This window comes from Lepus europaeus, chromosome X, assembly GCF_033115175.1.
Source record: "Lepus europaeus isolate LE1 chromosome X, mLepTim1.pri, whole genome shotgun sequence".
Classification (NCBI taxonomy): Eukaryota; Metazoa; Chordata; class Mammalia; order Lagomorpha; family Leporidae; genus Lepus; species Lepus europaeus.
Window position 1 is genome coordinate 2454407 of NC_084850.1, and position 19202 is coordinate 2473608.

A 19202-nucleotide genomic window follows, 5' to 3' on the forward strand; every position below is an offset into this window, starting at 1 on the left:
AGCCTCTCCAAGGAACACTAGGCATGCTGGGATGTGCACAGACTTTGTAGAGCAACAGGTGTGGATATTGCTAGTGTTTGGCAGCAGCTAGTTACCCAAATCTTGGCCATCCTTCCCAGGGGAAGTGCACCAGGAGGGCCTAGGCCAGAAGATGAAGTCCAGGGATTTTTAAGATACTTGAAATGTTCCCCTGGAAAAGAGGCTATGTACCTTTCCCTTCTGATAGCACCTGGAGCCAAGTGTCAAAAAAGATTTGACCACCCAGTCTTAGAAAGGGAGTTTCCAAGGCCTCCTGCTAGCAGGTGGTCTCTCACACAACCAAGCCCCAGAACCTAAAAGGCTGAACGTGGAGCCAGGTTACATCAGTTCCTGCAAACGACCCTGCTTGTCTTCTGATAACCAGTCCTCACTCGTCCCTAAATACCTGGAAAAAGCCTGTAGAGAAAGGCGAGAGCCTGGGGAGGAGGCCCATAAGTCACTCTTCTTCCAAGGAAGGTGTTAGGCTACCCAGCTTACATCGGATGTCAAAAGGTGTGCTCTGAAGGAGCTGAGGGTTTTGGGAGCCATAATGTGCAACAAGTGAGGTAGCTAACAGCTAGAGAGCATTATTAAAGTCCACCGAGCGCCAGCGGTTTGGAGGAGGCCAAGGAGGTAAAACCCCCCCCTTCCCCAGTCCCCTATCTTATTCACTCCCCCCACCCCCACCCCTGCAAGCCGCCTTTTCTCCAGCCCGGAGCCCCGCGTGAGGCAGCTTGCCTCCCCCTCCCTTCCCCCTTCCCCCTCCTCTGGCTGTCTGGCTGAGCTGCAGTGGTGGCGGCAGGGGGCGGGGGGGGGGGGCTTGGCGGCAGGGCTCCCGCCTCCTACTCCCGCCCGATCGCCCAAGCCTCCGCCCGCTCTTTGCAGCAGCCCTGATCACGTCGTCGGAGATTTCCATCGGGGCTAGGGGGAGGGCCCAGGGTGGGGAGCGCGGGGCGGGGCTAGTGGGAGGAGTGAAAGTTGGAGCGCAGTAAAACCCTCCACACCGCGCTTGGTGCGACCAGACCGTGCACAGCGACCTCCGCACAGGTGGTCGCGCGGGTCTCCGCCACGATGTTGCCCAAAGTTCTCCTGGTGCTCGTGAACACACTCCTGATCCTCCAGTCGAGGTGAGTCTCCATGCCGGGACCTGGGAGCCTTCCGTGCCCAGCTCCGTCTCCCGGGGAACAAAACCTGTTCCCAGGACCCCCGCAGTCCCGCGTTCCTCGAGCCCTAAGGCCGCCCTGCTCCGGTTCCTCGAGGGGGCTAGCCAGGCTCCGCATCCCTTCGACGCGCCGCCAACCTCCGCCTGGTTCCCTCCAGGATGGGGCGCCCCGGGCCACTGATGGGAAGCCTGGGAAGGAAAGCGAAAAGCCTTTCCCAGCCACTCACATCCCCGGGCACCCGCTCTCCAGAGCACTGCAGCAGCCACTCCACTTCCTTGCGCAGGAAGAGAGAGGCTCGTGCTATAAGGACTAGGGGAACACTGGGAAGGTGCCATGCGGGCTAGGGTAGGGCTAAGTGCGTCAAAAATGTTAGTGCTGCCGAGTTCGTTTTTTTTTTTTTTTTTTAATTCATAACATTTTTTTTCCTGGAGCGCCTACTGAGTACCAGGCACGGTGCCAGCTGACTTTACTTGCTTCCCATCGCGGCGCTTCTCCTGGTGCTAGTCCCAAGCAGAAGCGTTGGTTTAGACTGTGGGTTCTCACTTCAGCAGCGCCGTGCCTCCTTGCTTCCTTCCTGGTCTCTAGACGCCCTGCTGGGCCTTAGGCCTACTGGAGCCTGAGGCCAGGAATAGTGTTCTCTGAGGGCTGTGGTCTAAGTCCTGGATTTCAAGCCCCCATGACCATTTCAGATTCCCCTTGATTCGTCAGCTTCCCTCACACCGGCTTTTGTTTCTAGGACTTTGTTAGGAAGGTTACCCCTGGGTTTCTGGCTGTTTAAGTTGTAAGCTGACTGCTGAATTCTCCCCCTCCCCCGAAATTATAGTTTCCTGCTGGGTGTAAACTGTCACAAGTTCCTAAGCTTCATATCTGTGGAGCTTTTTCGGAAGTCTACATGGCTGTGGGCTTGTATATTTTTTATTCATTTGGGTGTGAGGGGACATGGCTTCTCTGCCTATCTCAGACTAAATTTGCTCCTCAGGGGAGGGGCTGTGCGGGCCCCTGCTGGTTCACTGGTACCTTAGGGTGGGGCTTGCTAAACATTTCTGAATGCGTGCTAGGAATTCCCAGTCATCCACATCACTCCAAATGGCATTTGGACTAGTTCAAAGTGCTGACATGGTTACTGGCTAGGGCTAAAGATGGCTGCTGGTAGTGGTGGTGGTGAGGTGTCTGCAGAGGGCTGGAGGGGTTTCAGAGAGGAAAACAGCAGGGGATAGGGACCATGGAGAAGGAGACTACCCTCCCTGCCAGGGGGGAGGGCTGCAGTAACTGATGTTCAAGACACCGTCAGCATGGCAACCTGTGATGTCAGAGAGGAGCTGTGGAGGTGACAGTGGAGTGTTCTGGGCCATACTGAACAAGGAAACCATGCTGTAGTCCAAGCTCAGCCTTTTTAAATAAGTTTTGTGACTCTAGGCACAGCTCTTGCTCCATCTGGGCCTCCGTTTCTCTATTTGTAAACTGAAACACAGAGCCACAGAGCTGATTTGGAAAAACAATACAGTGTCCCTTCTCATGTTCCAGCCCCCTGCCAGCCGGCTTAGGGGAGGGAAGGGGAATACTAGGAAGATTCAGCACACCTGCTGAATCACACCTGCAGGACTATGGGTGCCTGAAGAGCCCCTGTGCACAACCTCACTATTGCAGCATATAAGTGTTTCTCAAGTTTTTATTCTTTGTAGTCCTGAAAGTGAGCTCAATGCTGGCTGGGGAAAAGGGAAGCATTGTCAGCAGTTTCTTAGCTCCAAGGATCCCAGGATGTGGTTTTTGTTTATTTTGTTTGCTTTAAGTGCCAAAGGCTAATTGTAGGATCAAAGCAACCTCAAGCCTGTCTGCTACCATTCTCTTAGAAGAGCTAGTCTAGGGGCAAGGAGGTCTTAGGTGGTCTCAGTGCTTTCACGTTTGTTTGCTTTTGCACTTCTCAACCTGTGGAGATTGTTTCTGGATAGGTTTTTGGCATCTGACAGAGGCTGCTGAAGGCTTTTGGGTGGTCCTGGCTGGCAGTGCACAGCCTATGACTGGCTGCCAATTTGGACTGTGCCACGTTTCTAGCCACGTAGCTCATGTTGCTGGGTCCCAGCCCCCAATCCCCCTCTTCCCCTCCAGGAGCCTCTGCCCTTATCTCTTCAGAGGACTGAAGAGTTAGCATCCAGTGCCTGTGAGACCTAAAAATCCATAGAAAATGAGGATGTCCTCTGGATATGGCATTTGAATGTGGAAACTGCTTGTCCCAACTGCTGTTCATCCCTAGTTCACAATGGGAATTAGCTGGTTCACACATGAGAAATGGCTTCAACTTAGCACATCGGCATGCCAGTTAAGCAATTCTAAGAGCTTGAAATCCTAAAGAAAAATGCATCTGCTGCCTAAGTTGGCAATCCCTTGGTCTGTGATACAGGGGCCAACCCACATCTCCTGGCCCTGACTGCCCATTATTTGGGAAAGCAAGTTTTCTGATAGGTATCTTTTAAAAAATCATTTTAGAAATGTAACATTTGTGTGCAAAAGCACATAAATTGTATGAGAAGACTTCAGTGAGTTATCATGAGCTAAACATGCCCTGTAACCAGTACCTAGAACAGGAAATGGAACATTATTGGCCGCCCCCCAGCATACACCTGCTCCCCAAAAGATACCCCTTCTCCCAAAGAAACCATTCTCTTGCCTTCCAACAATCTCACATTCATCTGAACTGAAGGCTTTTAGAAGGTTTTAATTATCATTTTTTCCCAAAATGCATAAAAGTACAGGGACTAGCCGATTGCATCTCCACATATGCATTCTCAGGGCCATCATTTATTTACCTGTGTTCCACCTGTTTTATCGGTACCCCACATGCCCACCATTTCTGGCTCAGATTATTTTGATTAAAATCTCAGACACCATATCATTTCATAAGTAAATATTTTAGTATGTATTTCTAGTTATTGAGGACTTCAAAAACACCAGAAAACACTATTAGTACGACACCAAAAATTTAAGAACAATTTATTCATGCCTCACCTCTTTAGTCACTGTTCAAATCTCTCCTATTGTGTCATATATGCTTTTTTTTATAATTTTCTCTTTAGAATCAGGATCCAAATAAAACCCATATATTAGTATGTGTGACATTTTTACTTTTAAAAAGAATTTTTATTGAATTAGAACACATATACAGAAAAGTGCTCAAATCCTAAGTGCACAGCTGAAGAGTTGTCTGAAAGTGACCACATCTTGTTAGGAAATCCAGGTCAAAGACTAGAACATGACCAGAAGTCCCCTGTTCCCCTTTTTGTCACTGCCTCCCAGCAAACTTAGCACTACCCTGACTTCTAATGCCATAGGGGAGTTTCAAACACTGGCAGGTATTTTTTTTTTAATTTATCATCATCATCATCATTATTACCATGGTACCTGTCGTTGGTGCTCAGGATGGACTCCTGCTGGCCATCCATTTCCTGGGAGAAGGCCTCCTGCTTTTCCTCAGTGCTAAGCTATCCACAAAGAACCACTCTTTAGCTTTCTTTCTGGCTCTCCTGCCTCCATCCCCCACCTGCGCCACTGCTCCTAGTGAATGGAGTATTATAAAACCAGCAAAACTGCAGGCTATTCCCAGTTTCCTGGTCCTTCTTGAGAGAGACTGTTCTGGCTTTCACAAGCATTCCTCAACAGCCCTGGCCCTCTGCCTGCCCACTGCTCCCAGGTGGTGCTGGGCAGGCGGACTGGAAGCCAAAGCTAGTAACAGTAGCTGATTGGCCAGAGCTCACACACAAATGCCCCTTGCTTCATTTTACATTGGGAATTCTTTTAAGATTGAAGTGTCAGGTTTTTGTTATTGTTGATTTTTTAAAGTACAGAATTATAAAAAAGAGAGTATAGAAAATCCTTGAAGAGCAGCAACATTAAAAAGGAAATTCACAAGCATAATGTCAGTGTCTATAATTTACCATTAGCAGTCACTATTTAATTAAGCCTTACATTGCAGACATTTCGATTGTGTGCTTTTGTCCCAAGAGGCACTTTTGGCACCCCTACAGGGTAGAGGGAAGAGTTTCATTCTTTGCTTGTATGTTCTAGGGTCGAGGGACCTCAGGCTGCATTGGAGAATAAAACCTTCACCCACGTTGATATCATCTATGGCCCCCAGCCTCAGCCTCAGCCTCAGCCTCACCCTTACCCTCAGCCTCTTGGGAGGAAGCTCCTCTCTGAAGAAACAAAGCCCATTGCTGCTGGGACTGGCAAACTCCCGGAAGCCACTCGCATCCTGAACACTATCCTGAGTAACTATGACCACAAGCTGCGCCCTGGCATTGGCAGTGAGTAACAGAACACACTTCTTCCCCTCCTGGAGATCATAGTGGCATTGAGGACACAGGTATAGAGAGTGGGCCTGGCAATAGGTAAGGGTGTTATGTATGTCCGGTAAGAGATGTTAACTGCAGACTCGGCAATATCATTGGCCTTGCTCAAGACTTTTTTCTCACCCTCAGTTTTCCCAACTATAAAATGAGGCATCTGAACTAGATGTTTGATTTGCGAGCAATATATCCAACTCTTAACAGTTTATGACCTGGGTCTTCCTATGAAATAATAAGTAAAGAACTAGGATTGAATACTGAAACTGAAGTCCCAAACTTTCCCTGCCTCCTTTTTACTTCCCTCTGACCTCTCCTTCCACTGCTCCAGGCTGCTGTTTCATACTGACCTCAGCTACTTCTGCTTCCTTTACAGAGAAGCCCACTGTGGTCACTGTTGAGATCTCTGTCAACAGTCTTGGTCCTCTCTCTATCTTGGACATGGTGAGTACTGTGCTTGATTATCCTATTTCTTAGCCCAGGGGCTGACCTATGGGGTCTTCCGTGTATTTGTGCATTGTGCTATGTGTTTTTGTAAAAACTCCAAGAGTTTTGTTTACTTGTATTTTTCCTGAAGGAAGGTAATGATTTTAACTATCACTGACTTAAGAACAAGGATGGAAAAGGTAAGTCATGTTTCCTGAAGAGGACCTTCGTGACTATATCTTTCATCCTTCACTCAAAAATAAAAATAATAAAGCAACTTTTAACACCACTGTGGAATGGCTGATTTCTCCTGATAATTATTTGTATGGAATTAATCTTTTTCTAAATATGTCTCTAGTTTTGCACTCCTTCCTTCTCCCTTTTCCATTGGTATCATCCTAGTGTCAGTAGCATCCCATTAGCCTTCATCATCTCTCACCTAGAATATGCAAAGCTCTCTGCTGACACCAATCAGACTTCTATGCTGTCTCTCTAGACATGTACCTCCTGCTTTCCTGACCTTTTTGCAGCATGCAGCTCAATCCCACCCTCTATCAGACAAGGGCTTCCATGGTTGGTTCCTTTTCACCCCTTTAGAAACCATGTGCCTTGCTCACATTAGAGTATGCTTGTTCCCAGACCACCTTGCACCTCTGAGCTGAGCCCTTGCTCAAGTGCTTTTCTGCACCTGTCTAAAGGCTTCTCCTCCAGGGCCCAGCTCAGATGACATGTTGTTCATGGCATCTTCCCTGCCCTCCATGGCTGTTCATTGCTCTCTTACACCACACTTCTCTCTTTCTAGCACTCAGTATTACTAGCTTATATCCCAGTTGCTTACTTGGTCTTCCCTGCATCAATTAATTGCAATTCTCCACACTATAGGCCCCAACTACCAAGTAGTTCACATAGCCTGGAAACCCAAGGAGGTTCTGCTGGCCAAGTAAGAACTGCCAGCCACTTGGGTCTGTGAAGACACATTAACTCCATTTGTGAAGGCTAGTGGAGCAGGGTGTGGCAGGTAGGGTCAAGGGCTCCCATGTGGTAACCAGGCTCTGCAAGGTCTTTTCTGTCTGCTTCTCTGGCCTACTCTGAGGAACATTTGAAGTTTTCTACTTCCTAGTTGGCTCTTAGTAATGTGGCAGCTGCTGCCATCATCTTTTGTCCTGGGAAGCAGAAATTTTCTTAATCTTTTCCCTGAAGGCTCTATTGACCCCTATGGTTATGAGTTTCTGGCTAATACTAATTTTTTGATATAGGTTAACAAAATGAAAAGGACTAGGGATTCTGCAAAGGAAAATTGGACTTTGGTGACCAAAGGAATTTCTGGTACAAGTGAAGGCCATCCCCGGGCACTCTGAGCAGCAGAGCCAATGCACTGACATTGTCTATTTGTGTGACGTTGGACAGCGTGCTTTCTCCCCAAGCCTGTTTCCATACCTCTAAAATAAGGGAGGTTGGGTTAACTGTAATGTAGTTGTGGTACTTGCTGTCCAAGCTGCTGGCTGTTCTATTGTTGTTTTTACTCATGTCAATACAAGTGGTATAAATTTTTAGCTTCCTGTGCTTCTTCCTTCTTGACATTTAGTAGTTTATATGATAGACAATATCTGGAGACCAAATAATCGTAGATAGATCTATGCATGTGCACACATATTCAGAAGTTATGGGCACTTGTTTGAAGGAAAAATCAAGCAAAGAAAAAAAGTGATTCTCCTTGTTTACAAAACCTGCAACTAAATAGACATTTCTCTTGTGACTCAAAGCAATTCATTTTTCATACAATTCCAGAGAATGAAGAATTGAGGTTAGTTAACATATGTAATCTCCAAATAAAAGCTAAAAAGGGAAATTTCACTGTATACAAATGTGTGTGTGCTTGTAGATTTTGAAAATTATTTTGGACTGGGATCTATGATTTGCTTTGGAAAGGTAGGTCTGACATGATATTGACCTGGCTTTATTAACACAGGATCCATGAGTGATGAACCCAGCCCATGCACTTAAGCCACCATTGCCTGTCAGTTTTCTATATCGAATGCATCTTCCTACCTAGACTGGTATCTATTTGAGAATATTACTTTCTTTACAAGACACCTGGAAAGATAAAACTCCTACAGTTAAACTTAAGCTGCTTCCCTTTATGCAAATCTCAGTGGATTCCAAATGATGTTTCTTCTTGATAAACCCATTACAAAATAGCATATGACCTCTGCCCACTGGTAGGGGAAGAGTTTCAATGTCAGCTGTGAACACAGGGGTGGTGTTTTGATGGGTGGTATTTACAAATTATTTCTAGCCCACCAGTTAACAAACATGATGGCAGGTGAAGACACTGGTTTCAGCTAGGGTAACATGAATATTATTTATTTGATTACAGATGGAAATCATTTTATAGGAAAACTGAAGTGAGACAAATTGCCATTCAAGTTTAACAGATCTCCTTCCTTCCACATTACTTTGAAATCATTTTTAGGGTATATCCACTTTTCAGTAATGCCAGTCAGTGTCTAAGGCTGTTTTCTAATTGCTTTATTTTGACATGACTCCATATTTATCTTTCCAGGTATGTATACATTGTACAGATGTGTCATTGTTAGTGATCAAGTCCAGTGTTCTCTTACAATTAAGTGAAATATTCTCTTACTCTCACTTATAAAGGCACTTCAAAAAGTTCATGGGAAAATGGAATTACAAGCTTATTTTGTTGCAAAAAAGTTTTTTTTTAATTCATGTGTGGTTATTTTTAGAATACATGAACTTTTTGAAGATATCTTATATGCATAGATTTCAACATTGTTTTGCACCAAAATAAACTTGCCTTTTGATACCACAAACTTTTTGAAGTACCCTCATAAAAGGTACTGGATAGTTAGAGTGATGCAAACCTTAGAGTGATGCCCTTTGACTTGTGATGATGAGGTTTCTCAGTGTCTACAACATTAGACCTAACAGAATCTTTAATGATCACCAAATGTCATTGATGTCATTGATGTTAATCTTCAAGAAACCTGTCGACCACAGACTTCCTTGACTTGACTTCATTCATCCTATAGGTTTGACTAAGATGTGACCAGCTAGGTGCTCTAGATCTCAGTTTTATCCAGCTACAAAATGCATCTGGATTCAGTAATGTGGGAAAGGGCGTCTTAGATAGATAGAATGAAATATCATTTTTGGAAAACTCCTCTCTGTAACAGGGGTTAGACTTGCTCTGTGTGCTTCCAGATGGCGGAAAGGAGATGATAAGATAAAGAAGCACAGAAGTTCACTTAAGGCAAACCTTTCTATTGTTCTGAGCTGTGTGAGAATGGCATTAACTGCTGCATGATGTGGGGACCTAGCTCCCTCTACTAATAATTGATCAAGGCATAACTGACTTCTTGGCTGGGATTATTTGACTTGGTCACCTCTGCATCCCTTCTAGCCCTGACACTGGAAGAGTTTCTGGATAGAGAGAGTAGGGACCTCACTCACCTCCTGCCTCCAAGTACAGTGCTCTCTGCATTCTACCATGTTGTCTTAAGGTTAGATAGTAGCAAATGATGTTTGTATGTGAACGTCCTTTATCTGCTCAACCCCACATGTACACTTTTCCATCCTTCCCACCAGGAATACACAATTGACATAATCTTCTATCAGACCTGGTATGACGAGCGCCTCCGTTACAATGACACCTTTGAGACTCTTGTTCTGAATGGAAATGTGGTGAGCCAGTTGTGGATTCCAGACACCATTTTTAGGAATTCTAAGAGGACCCAAGAGCATGAGATCACCATGCCCAACCAGATGGTTCGCATCCACAAGGATGGCAAGGTGTTGTACACAATTAGGTATGTCAGGTCTCTAGAGTCTCATCTCTGGGGACTCTCCCTTCCCTTCTGGGAAAAAAAGACTCATGGGCTCAAGGGCAGGATTTTTATCCTGAATGATACTTTCAAAGGCTTGGGTCTAGATCATGAGCTTAATCCTCTCATGTACAGACAGATACTGAGCCACAAAATAGGAAGAAACTGCTTAAAGCTACACATCAAGTTTGTGGCAGAACTAGGAGTGGTACTCACTTCCTTAGGACCCAGCCCAGAGCTCCTTCAACTAGAAGGTACCAGTATAACTGCATTGCATGGACAATTCTATCCCAAGTGGGCACTGGATTTAAAGACACGTCCACGGTGGTGGAATTGTCCAGGTGGAGCAGCAACACAGCGGTTGGAAACATTCTTAGGAGCAGGCTGAATACTTCAACACCAGTCAGAATATGGTAGTGAGTTGATGGTGTATAGGGAAGGAAGTAGACTCGGGTAGTATTGAGAGGTCCTGGAAGCTGGTCTGGGTGAAAAACAAAAAAAACACCTAAGTTGGTCCATACACTTCTCTGATGACGGAGCCCAGAGTTGCCAGCTATATTGAAGCTGTCCTTTCCTCCCTTTTTGTCTCTGAGATTTTTGTTGCAAATTCTACTGTTGCCATTCATTAATGGTGGTCCCCAGACCAAAATTGGGTGAATCCCTAAATGTTTAAGGCTAGCCTAATGAGGATCCTTTCTCCCTTATAGGATGACCATTGATGCTGGATGTTCTCTTCACATGCTCAGATTCCCAATGGATTCTCACTCTTGCCCTCTGTCTTTCTCTAGCTGTGAGTACCTTCTTAGGTTTCCAGGGCCCCAGAGATATTCTGGGCCCCTCCTTTTTCTCATTCTTTCCCTTTATATTTTTTCTACCTCTATATTTCTCCCAAGATGGTACCAAGATCTTAGGCCTCAATCCTCCATGCCCACCTCCTTTCCTGCTGACATTTCTGTGTTGCTCCACCTGGACATCATGTTGGGCTCCTCCCTTTCTTCCATCCGCTTCAAGTCAGATACCCAACTCTTACATGTATCTCAAGTATGTCTGCTTCTCTCCATCTCCACTGTCACTACCTTGGTTTAGGCCTCTGTCATCTTCCACTTGGACTTGTATAATATCTTCACTTTGAACCTAAACATGTCCAAAACTTAATTTGTTTCTTCCCCACTTCTATTCCCAAAACAAATGTGTTGCCTCTGTGTTCTTATTTGCATCATTGAAGGATAGCATCACTCACCCAATTGTCCAAGCCAAGAGCTTTGATGCTCTCTCCTTCAACACCTACATATACATTTTGTTGATGTTCCTTACAAAATCTCTAGTAACACTATGCACCTCTCTATGTTCTGTCACAGCCTTGATTCCTGAACTTCAGTCATTTTATTGTGCCTGTATTACTGAACTGGACTCTCATAACTGGTCTCCTTGCCAACATGTTATCTTCACATAAGACCCAGAGTGACCTAACTGAAGCATCATCTAGACCATGTTGCCTCTTAGTTTTACATCCTTCCTTAACTCTCAGGAATCAGTCCCAAAGTCTAGAACGACTCTCAAAGCCCTTCATGAAACAGTCTCTGCTATTCACTCTTGTATACCTCATTGTCTATGACTGTGAGCTAGTCATGCTGAAACTTTGGCATTTCCACAGTACACCACGCATTTCACCTTTCTGTGCTACCCATTACCCCTTCAGCCTTATCCATATTAAAAATATGCACTTGGCTTTCGGGACTTAATGGGAAAGTCACCTGCTCTATGAAGTTTTTTCTGAGTGTTTCCCCAAGTGATCTTTCCCTGCTTTGTTTCCTTTCTGTTCCATGGGCAAAAAAAATTTTCAGAGCATTTCCAAAAGTCATGGCTGCACAGTTAATTGTCTTGCTTAATAAAATATGAATGTTTGAGGGCAGGGTTCCTGCCTAGCTCTTGTCTGTATTTCCAGCCCAGGGCCTGTTACTGAGGAATGGTCAGTAAATGCACTTACTAAATAAATTTCAATGATGAGGTAAGAGACACAAGGTCCCACAGTTGGTGAGGCCAGAGTAAAGACTCCAAATTGTTGTTCAGGCCAATTCCATGCTAGTAGAGACCTCCGCTGGGCTTGCCAATCTCATGTAATTATCCTTCCCACATTGCTTTCCAGTTTCCTATCCTGAGAATGAGATGATATACAAGTGGGAAGATTTCAAGCTTGAAATCAATGAGAAGAACTCTTGGAAGCTCTTTCAGTTTGATTTTACAGGAGTGAGCAATAAAACTGAAATTATCTCAACCCCTGCTGGTAAGTCTGTCATGGGATCCAGGACTAGCCTGATACTCAGGAGGGTGGTAGGCATAACTGGAAATGGCCATCCTTACTAATGCTATGCATTCATTCCATGGAAATATCAGAGGACATGGTTCCAGTCTTACAAATGCTAAGCACTTACAACTGTTTGCAGAGGAAACTGAGACTTTGTAACTATGTCTCAGTCTCATCTGCAAAGAAGTAAGTGCTTTGCCAAGCTTCCTGAGAGGACAGGTAAGTAGAAAATGTTTTTGTTATGGTCACAATCTGCAGCTAGCTTTGCTAATGTAGACCCTTTAATTTCGAAGTCTGTTAGAACACTGACCTCCTTGGATAACTTTTGGGAATTGAGCTCAAGCAAGCTCTCCATACTCAGAGCCAACCCAAGCTGGTTGAATGGGAAGCAAATTTCATCCTAATGGGAGGTGGAGGCCAGAATTCTGTCAGCTAGGTGAAGACTGGGATAGTCTGCAGGAAGTTCCAGTAGCTACAGAGTGGCTGCTGTGTTGACATTTATTTTAAAGGAGTGACCCTGAAAATCATAGATTCCTGTCAAAAGCTTTATGATGGATTCAACATATACATAGTGACCATTGGTTTTCTGACTTTGTTCCTAACAAAGATTAAAGGGGGAGGGTGGCCTTAAGTCACTTAAACTTGCTCCCAATTAGGTATGAGCATCTTTGCTTGTATTCCTAGGTGATCTGAATGAGAAGCCAAGGAACCTTCCCAGGGTAGCTCCCAGAGAGCAGCCCTGGAAATCCTCTTCACCCATACTGACCACTGCCCTCATCGTTTCCAGAAAGTGGATGGAAGCAGTCACCCAACCAATCATTTGTCATGAGAGGAATCTTGCTTTCTTTCCAAGTGGCTCTGCAGAAAATCTGCTTTTGCTTTACTTATTTGAGCTGGTCACTGGGTGAGGGACAGCTCATGCTCACCTGGCTAGAGCTTTGCTTGCACAGTACAAGGCAGGGGTGAAGAGCTGCTTTACACATGCTTTCCTCTTTCTTGGGGCCTCTAGGGAAGTGGTTTTGCTACGGGGGTGTAGGATCCTTGCTCTTTTGCTGGCTAACCATGGATCTGCCTCTTGGCTTTCTACACTTCAACTTCCCCAAATAGGTGGGGACCCATCCTCAAAAGTGGCAGAGGAGACAAGGCCTAGGGGCTTTCAAGTCACTAGTGGTTCCGTTTAGTAGATGGTTTACGTTGCTTCAAAATGGTGCCCTAGTGACTACAAAGCCCCAGAGCCAGCATCATCACGGAAGCAATGACAGTAGGTAAGCACCAGAACTCCTTGGGAGACAGGAGGGTTCTTGAGAAGAAAAGAGATCTTCTTTCTCTTCTGCAGGAGACTAGCTCATCTTGAATCACGGTTTCTCCAGTGTCAGAACTACCTCTGGGACTGGTTTCAAACTCTTCTAGTCAGCCCCTGGGGTAGTTCTGACTGGAGCAGACTTACGTATTCACCCCCAAGAGTTCAGAATGAAGTGGTAGCCTGCTTATTTGACCACCTTGGACACTGAACCAGACAATTTCTGTTTCAGGAGGTTCTTAGGAAGTCTAAACTCACCCTCAGTGAATGTACCAGCCTACACTGATGAAGACTCTTATCAATGATCAGGAATTTACTTATAAGGGGTTATCTTCCTTCTCTAGACAGCTCTGCCTATCAGAAAATGTTCTCTATTTATATGAAAATGAAATCTCTGGAACTTCCAACCACTGGACCAAGTTCTTTATAACTATTCAGCTTACATTAATTCCAGTCATTCTTCCACAGAGTCAAGATTAAAAGACCAGTATCATCATAACAACCCTGGATCATGTTCCATTGTAGTGTACACAGCCCTAGGTCCTTTTCCTTCATTTGTCCTTTGAATGTTTGGATTCACTCATCCTTCTAGTCCTAGTCCTCTGGTCACAGTCTTTTTAATTTTGACTCTTTGACAGTGCACTGGACAACCTTGAGCTTACCAAAGCAGATAATGGATGAGCAGAAAGCATCTTTAGTCTTTAGCATAATTTTTTCCTTGGTTCCTCAGACCTAGATATCTTTCTTCCCTTTCCCATGCTTCTCTACTCCTCAGGAAGAAAAAAGTGTGTGTCAGTATTCTGTAAACATTCGAAGATTGGTTCCCACCTCTTGACAAGTAGAGAATGCTCTTCTTTGGTCAGAATAAATAAAATTAAAATATATCTGAATGAATAATACATCTTGCTACAAGAATATACGAACTCAGCAGTTTTGTGGAAAGTGGTTATAGCTATTTAAAAGTGTCTTAAATTGCAGTCATGACCTCAGGGCAAGATAACTTGGAATTTGATCAATACATTCTGACCAGTAGGCAATTATGAGTGTAGGCCCTGCAGCAGCCCTGCTGGAGTTCTGTCCCCCTCTAGACACAGGTTTCTCTCTGACCCCAGGCTACTTCCTTGCCTTTTTTCAGAATGATTTGAGAAGTCTTGCTCCTTGAGTGTCAGTGCTGTCAAGGTGAGTAAGAAGATCTGCTCTTTCATATTCAGCTCCAGCCCACCCAGACCTGCTGGGCTATTTCCCCAAAATAGGGAGATATACAGACAGGTTAGTGTCCTGGTCTGCTTTATAAAGCTGTTGACTAGCAGCTATATCAGTTTCTGATCTTCTGCTGGCTTGAAGGGAGGGCTGGGAATTTCAGAACTTAGCCTCACTAAAGAGCCAGGATTGAAGCTATTACAAATTCAATGTGATGTTGAGATTGAAAGTTGACATTCTGAGCTCAGCCCAAATCCCAAATAAGCCATAGAGTCATGATAGCATGCAGAGAGTAGTGCTGGATGTGCCACTAGAGATTTAGTATGTCATCGAGTCCTGCCCAGGTCATTGCCATCTGGGGTGAGAATCAGAATCAAAGACACAATGCCAAAATGAATGTGAAGACCATAGTCAGCCTTGTGGATATATACTCAGCAGGCTTGAAATTTTTAGTTTTAGCTAATTCTTCCATTTTCCACAAATACTGAATTTAGGTAAGGAGTAATAGACTATGGAAAGGGAGGGTAAAGTTTGAATATTAAAATATTTGGGCTATCTCAAGAAATCTAAGAATAGATGGGATTAGTTTAGGTAAAGCACACATCACAATTGACCTTTAGGGTCAAATTACACAGTATAGATTGTAGCTCATGTGGAATTTGGAAAAATTTGGGAGGCAGGTAAGTGCTTGCTTTTGGCCATGGATGGAACAGTAAATATGTAATGAGGAGGCCAAAAGATCGGTATGTCCTTCAGCACAGCATGGACCACTCCTAGCTCATTTCTTGAAGATACATTGTAAGGGCCAGCTGCACATGTGGTACACTGTGATTCTGTAAAATATACATGGCATCCAATTGGTTGTGAAGGTCTCAACCATCTGGACAACAGCTGATATTTAGAGGACTAACTGATTTTTCACTTTCATTTGACTTTGGTGCCACCCTGAAAAGACACATGTGTGTGAGACAGTGAGCTGATAAAGAAGTGATTACAATTCTGGCCTTGGCTTAGCTCTGAACTGACCATAGGTCTTGCAATAAGTCTTCTCTTTGGACTTGTTCTGGTACTATGTGCATTGCATTGGGCAAGGTGCCTCTATGCTAGGACTGTGGTAGTGAACCCCATAAGATCAACAATGAGACCTTTAATGTGGATGTTCTGTTTTGGGGAAAGAAGCCTTCTTATCATTGCTTTAATGAATTGATTGTTTGCCTGTCTTCCAGGTGACTTCATGGTCATGACATTTTTCTTCAATGTGAGCAGGCGGTTTGGCTATGTTGCCTTTCAAAACTATGTCCCTTCTTCTGTGACCACGATGCTCTCCTGGGTTTCCTTTTGGATCAAGAAGGAGTCTGCTCCAGCCCGAACTTCTTTAGGTAAGAGGGTAAGGTAGGACAAGAATGGGCACGTGACTGTGAGTTAGCCTGACTAACGCAATTGGATCCTTTGAGCAGTGTAATATATGGATCAGGAGCTGAGCCTACTTCTACTCCTGTGCTCTTGCAGGGATCACCTCTGTACTCACCATGACCACATTGGGCACCTTTTCTCGTAAGAATTTTCCACGTGTTTCCTATATCACAGCTTTGGATTTCTATATCGCCATCTGCTTTGTCTTCTGCTTCTGTGCTCTGTTGGAGTTTGCTGTACTCAACTTCCTGACCTACAACCAGATGAAAGCCCATGCTTCTCCTAAGCTCCGCTATGTATGACCTGGGTATGGGAGTGGTGGCAAGACTTTGGGATTGTGGAGTCATACCAGCGAGGGCACAAGGGCTATGGCACATGGGTGCCAGCTTGCCCAATGATGGGGGGGTTACCCAGGGTGATAGGGGGAGTTGAATCAATTTCCTGATGGGAGTTCTGGGGGTGGTCAAGAAACAGTGCAAAAGGCAGTTCCCAGAAAATCCCAAGGCAGCACTTAGATTGGCTCATCTCACTTGATTTTCCCCCCACTTTTTTCCTTGTCCCTTTCAGCCTCGTTTTGCTAGCAATACCCAAGCTCGTACCCGTGCCCGTGCCCGTGCTCGTGCCCGTGCTCGTGCCCGTGCCCGCCAGCATCAGGAAGTTTTTGTGTGTGAGATTGTCACCTCTGAGGCAAGTGATGGAGAGGAGCGCCCATCTTGCTCGATCCGACGATCCCCCAGCCCAGATATCCCGCAGGGCCCCCGCAGCTTCTGCTCCAAGCTGGCTTGCAACAAGTGCTACAAGGGTTTCAGGAAGTACTTCTGCATGATCCCTGATTGTGAGGGCAGCACCTGGCAGCGAGGTCGCCTCCGCTTCCACATCTACCGCCTGGACAACTACTCACGGGTTGTTTTCCCTGTGACCTTTTTCTTCTTCAATGCGCTCTATTGGCTTGTTTGCCTTAACTTGTAGGTGCCAGATGATGCCCTATGAGAGAGCCTCCCCAGTTCCCCAGGGAGGTCCAAGTTCTTTGCCAAGAGAGTTGGGGGACAGCAGCAGCAGCAGCAGGAGCAGCTAGAGAGTGTCCTTCAATCCCAAATCCTCAAGTACAAGCCTGCCAAGAGTTTGTTTTAGTTGGCTCTTTCCCGCCACCTTGTCCATTCCCTCAGCCTCAGAAGTTTGTTTCAAATAACAAGGCACAAGTCCCACTTCTGTATTCTTCAAAGGGCAGTCACAATGCTCAGTCTTAACAATCATAAGCTCTCAGTGATCAGTTCCCTAAAACTCTGACCATGTACCAGCAGATTAGCTCTCTTCCAACAGTGTTGACAAGCACTGCCTTTTTCCAGAAACCCATTATTGCCTATGTGGTACTCCAGGCCCAGCTCTGTCCTTAGCTTTGAAGTGCACAGACCAGTTGCTTGCCTGTTCCTGATACCTTAAGATGCTGGGAAACAGTGTAATGGGAAAGGAGACTCTCATCCTTAAATCATAGTATGGTAGTCTTAGTTCTATCTCCCTCCCCTTCCTCCCTGAGCAGAGAGATACTGGCATTAACCTTTTAGGAGGAGGAGAGCCAGCTAAGTGAACGTGTTTGGGACAGTGTCCCTCCATCTGCTGCTGTGACACCTCACTTTCCCCCGCTCCCGCCTCCATCTGCACTCCCAATTCAATGCCCCTACATCCAGTGGGTATCTATTTTTGTGTGTGATAATAGTAATGACCCTCTGCTTTATATGCCACCTTCTTTCTCCTTCTTGACCTTTGTGACTTTTTTCAGTAACTTCCTCAGTGACTATCCCAACCCTGATCCAGGTGCTAGGCCTTGGAGACTTCCTGGGGCAAGAAACTAAGGAAATCGTCCTTTGCAGCAGGTATCACCTGCCACTGATTGGTGCCCAACTAAGGCACAGCATGGGAGTTTGACAGCTTTCTTAGTCCCTGGGCCCATGAGCCAGTCCACTTTTATCCCTGGGGCACTCTCACAATCACCATCAATCAATTGAATTCCCTTAAATTTATATTGAACTTTACCTTTGGCGAAGTATTTTTGAAAAATTATATTTGGAGCCTCATCATAGCCCTGCAACATCTTCAGGGCAGGATTCTTATCGCCATTGTGCAGGTGGGAACCCTGCAGCACAGATTTCTGTGGGTCTATGGATCTCCCTGGAAGCTATACAAGAGCCCACTGTCAACTTCTAAATCACATGACAGGACTAGGCGATTCTGTTCACCATGACTTGATTCCATTGCCTCTGATGGCATCCCAGTGGTGGTGCCCAGAGTGGCAGGCTCTGTTCAGCAATAGCCTGCTCAATTCCTGGGCCTGGAGCTTTCATACTGCTCCCCACCCCCAATCAAACCTCTCCTGGCTCTGGTCCCCCAGTGAGATGAATTTGGAAATGCCCCGATGCTTGTATATGCTGAATGAAATCTGTGTCTGTACTTTATATTGGGGGTGGGGTGGGTAGGGTGGGGTTTCCATCTGCTTTTTGTCATCTGAAAAGGGGAAATATATAAATAAATATATCAGCAAAGCATTCAAAGTGTGGCTGGTGTCTCTATTGTTCATCTTTGCTCTCTGCCTAGGTTTTAAATCTTAAATCCATGACCCAAGCCTGTGTATGTCCTTGTCTCCCATCCCTGACTCCCACATCTGCCTGGCATGTACCACATACACTTCTGTTATTAGCAGAGCACCAAGAGAAGAGAGTGACCAGTTGTGTGTTCCCCTTTACAGGTCCCCTGACTTGCTCAGTTCCCTAATTTTCTTTTGTCTCTGCCTGTCTCTAGCCCCTGCCTACTCAGAGCTAGAAGGCTCCTGGGCACAACTGGACTCAGAACACTCCATATAAACATGGAGATGCTGAGGTACATACAAAAATAGATATTTGCCTCCTGTCACATAACCAGTCAAAAGTGGAGTGGATTCAGACCCTAGAAATCCTAACAGCTTGAAGCAAACCTGAAGACCTTGGTTGACTCATCCTTCTAAGAAGAGTCTCTAAAGTTATGTTTGGAACTTTGGCCCAGGTATCCAGTGATACTCCTCATTCCAAAGCAAGTCAGAAACAACAACAAAAAAGAGATGAAAGGAGCATCTGAAGAGTGAACATTTTTGTCATGAAGTCCTTAGAATGATGTTCAATCGTTTTGCCTATTAGAAACCCACATGCCTTTACCGTCTATTTTCTA

At 45.3% G+C, this 19202-nt stretch overlaps 1 protein-coding gene across 1 annotated transcript; it reads left to right on the forward strand.

Annotated features, from left to right (window-relative positions):
- The first annotated feature begins 1054 nt into the window (after positions 1–1054).
- GABRE (gamma-aminobutyric acid type A receptor subunit epsilon) lies at positions 1055–18459 on the forward strand. The gene is made up of 9 exons (XM_062182926.1): positions 1055–1145; positions 5241–5479; positions 5895–5962; positions 9554–9774; positions 10497–10579; positions 11936–12073; positions 15821–15973; positions 16104–16303; positions 16575–18459. Exons 1-9 carry the CDS (start codon positions 1090–1092, stop codon positions 16974–16976), a joined length of 1560 nt encoding a protein of 519 aa, XP_062038910.1. The 5' UTR covers positions 1055–1089; the 3' UTR covers positions 16977–18459.
- The last annotated feature ends 743 nt before the right edge of the window (positions 18460–19202 follow it).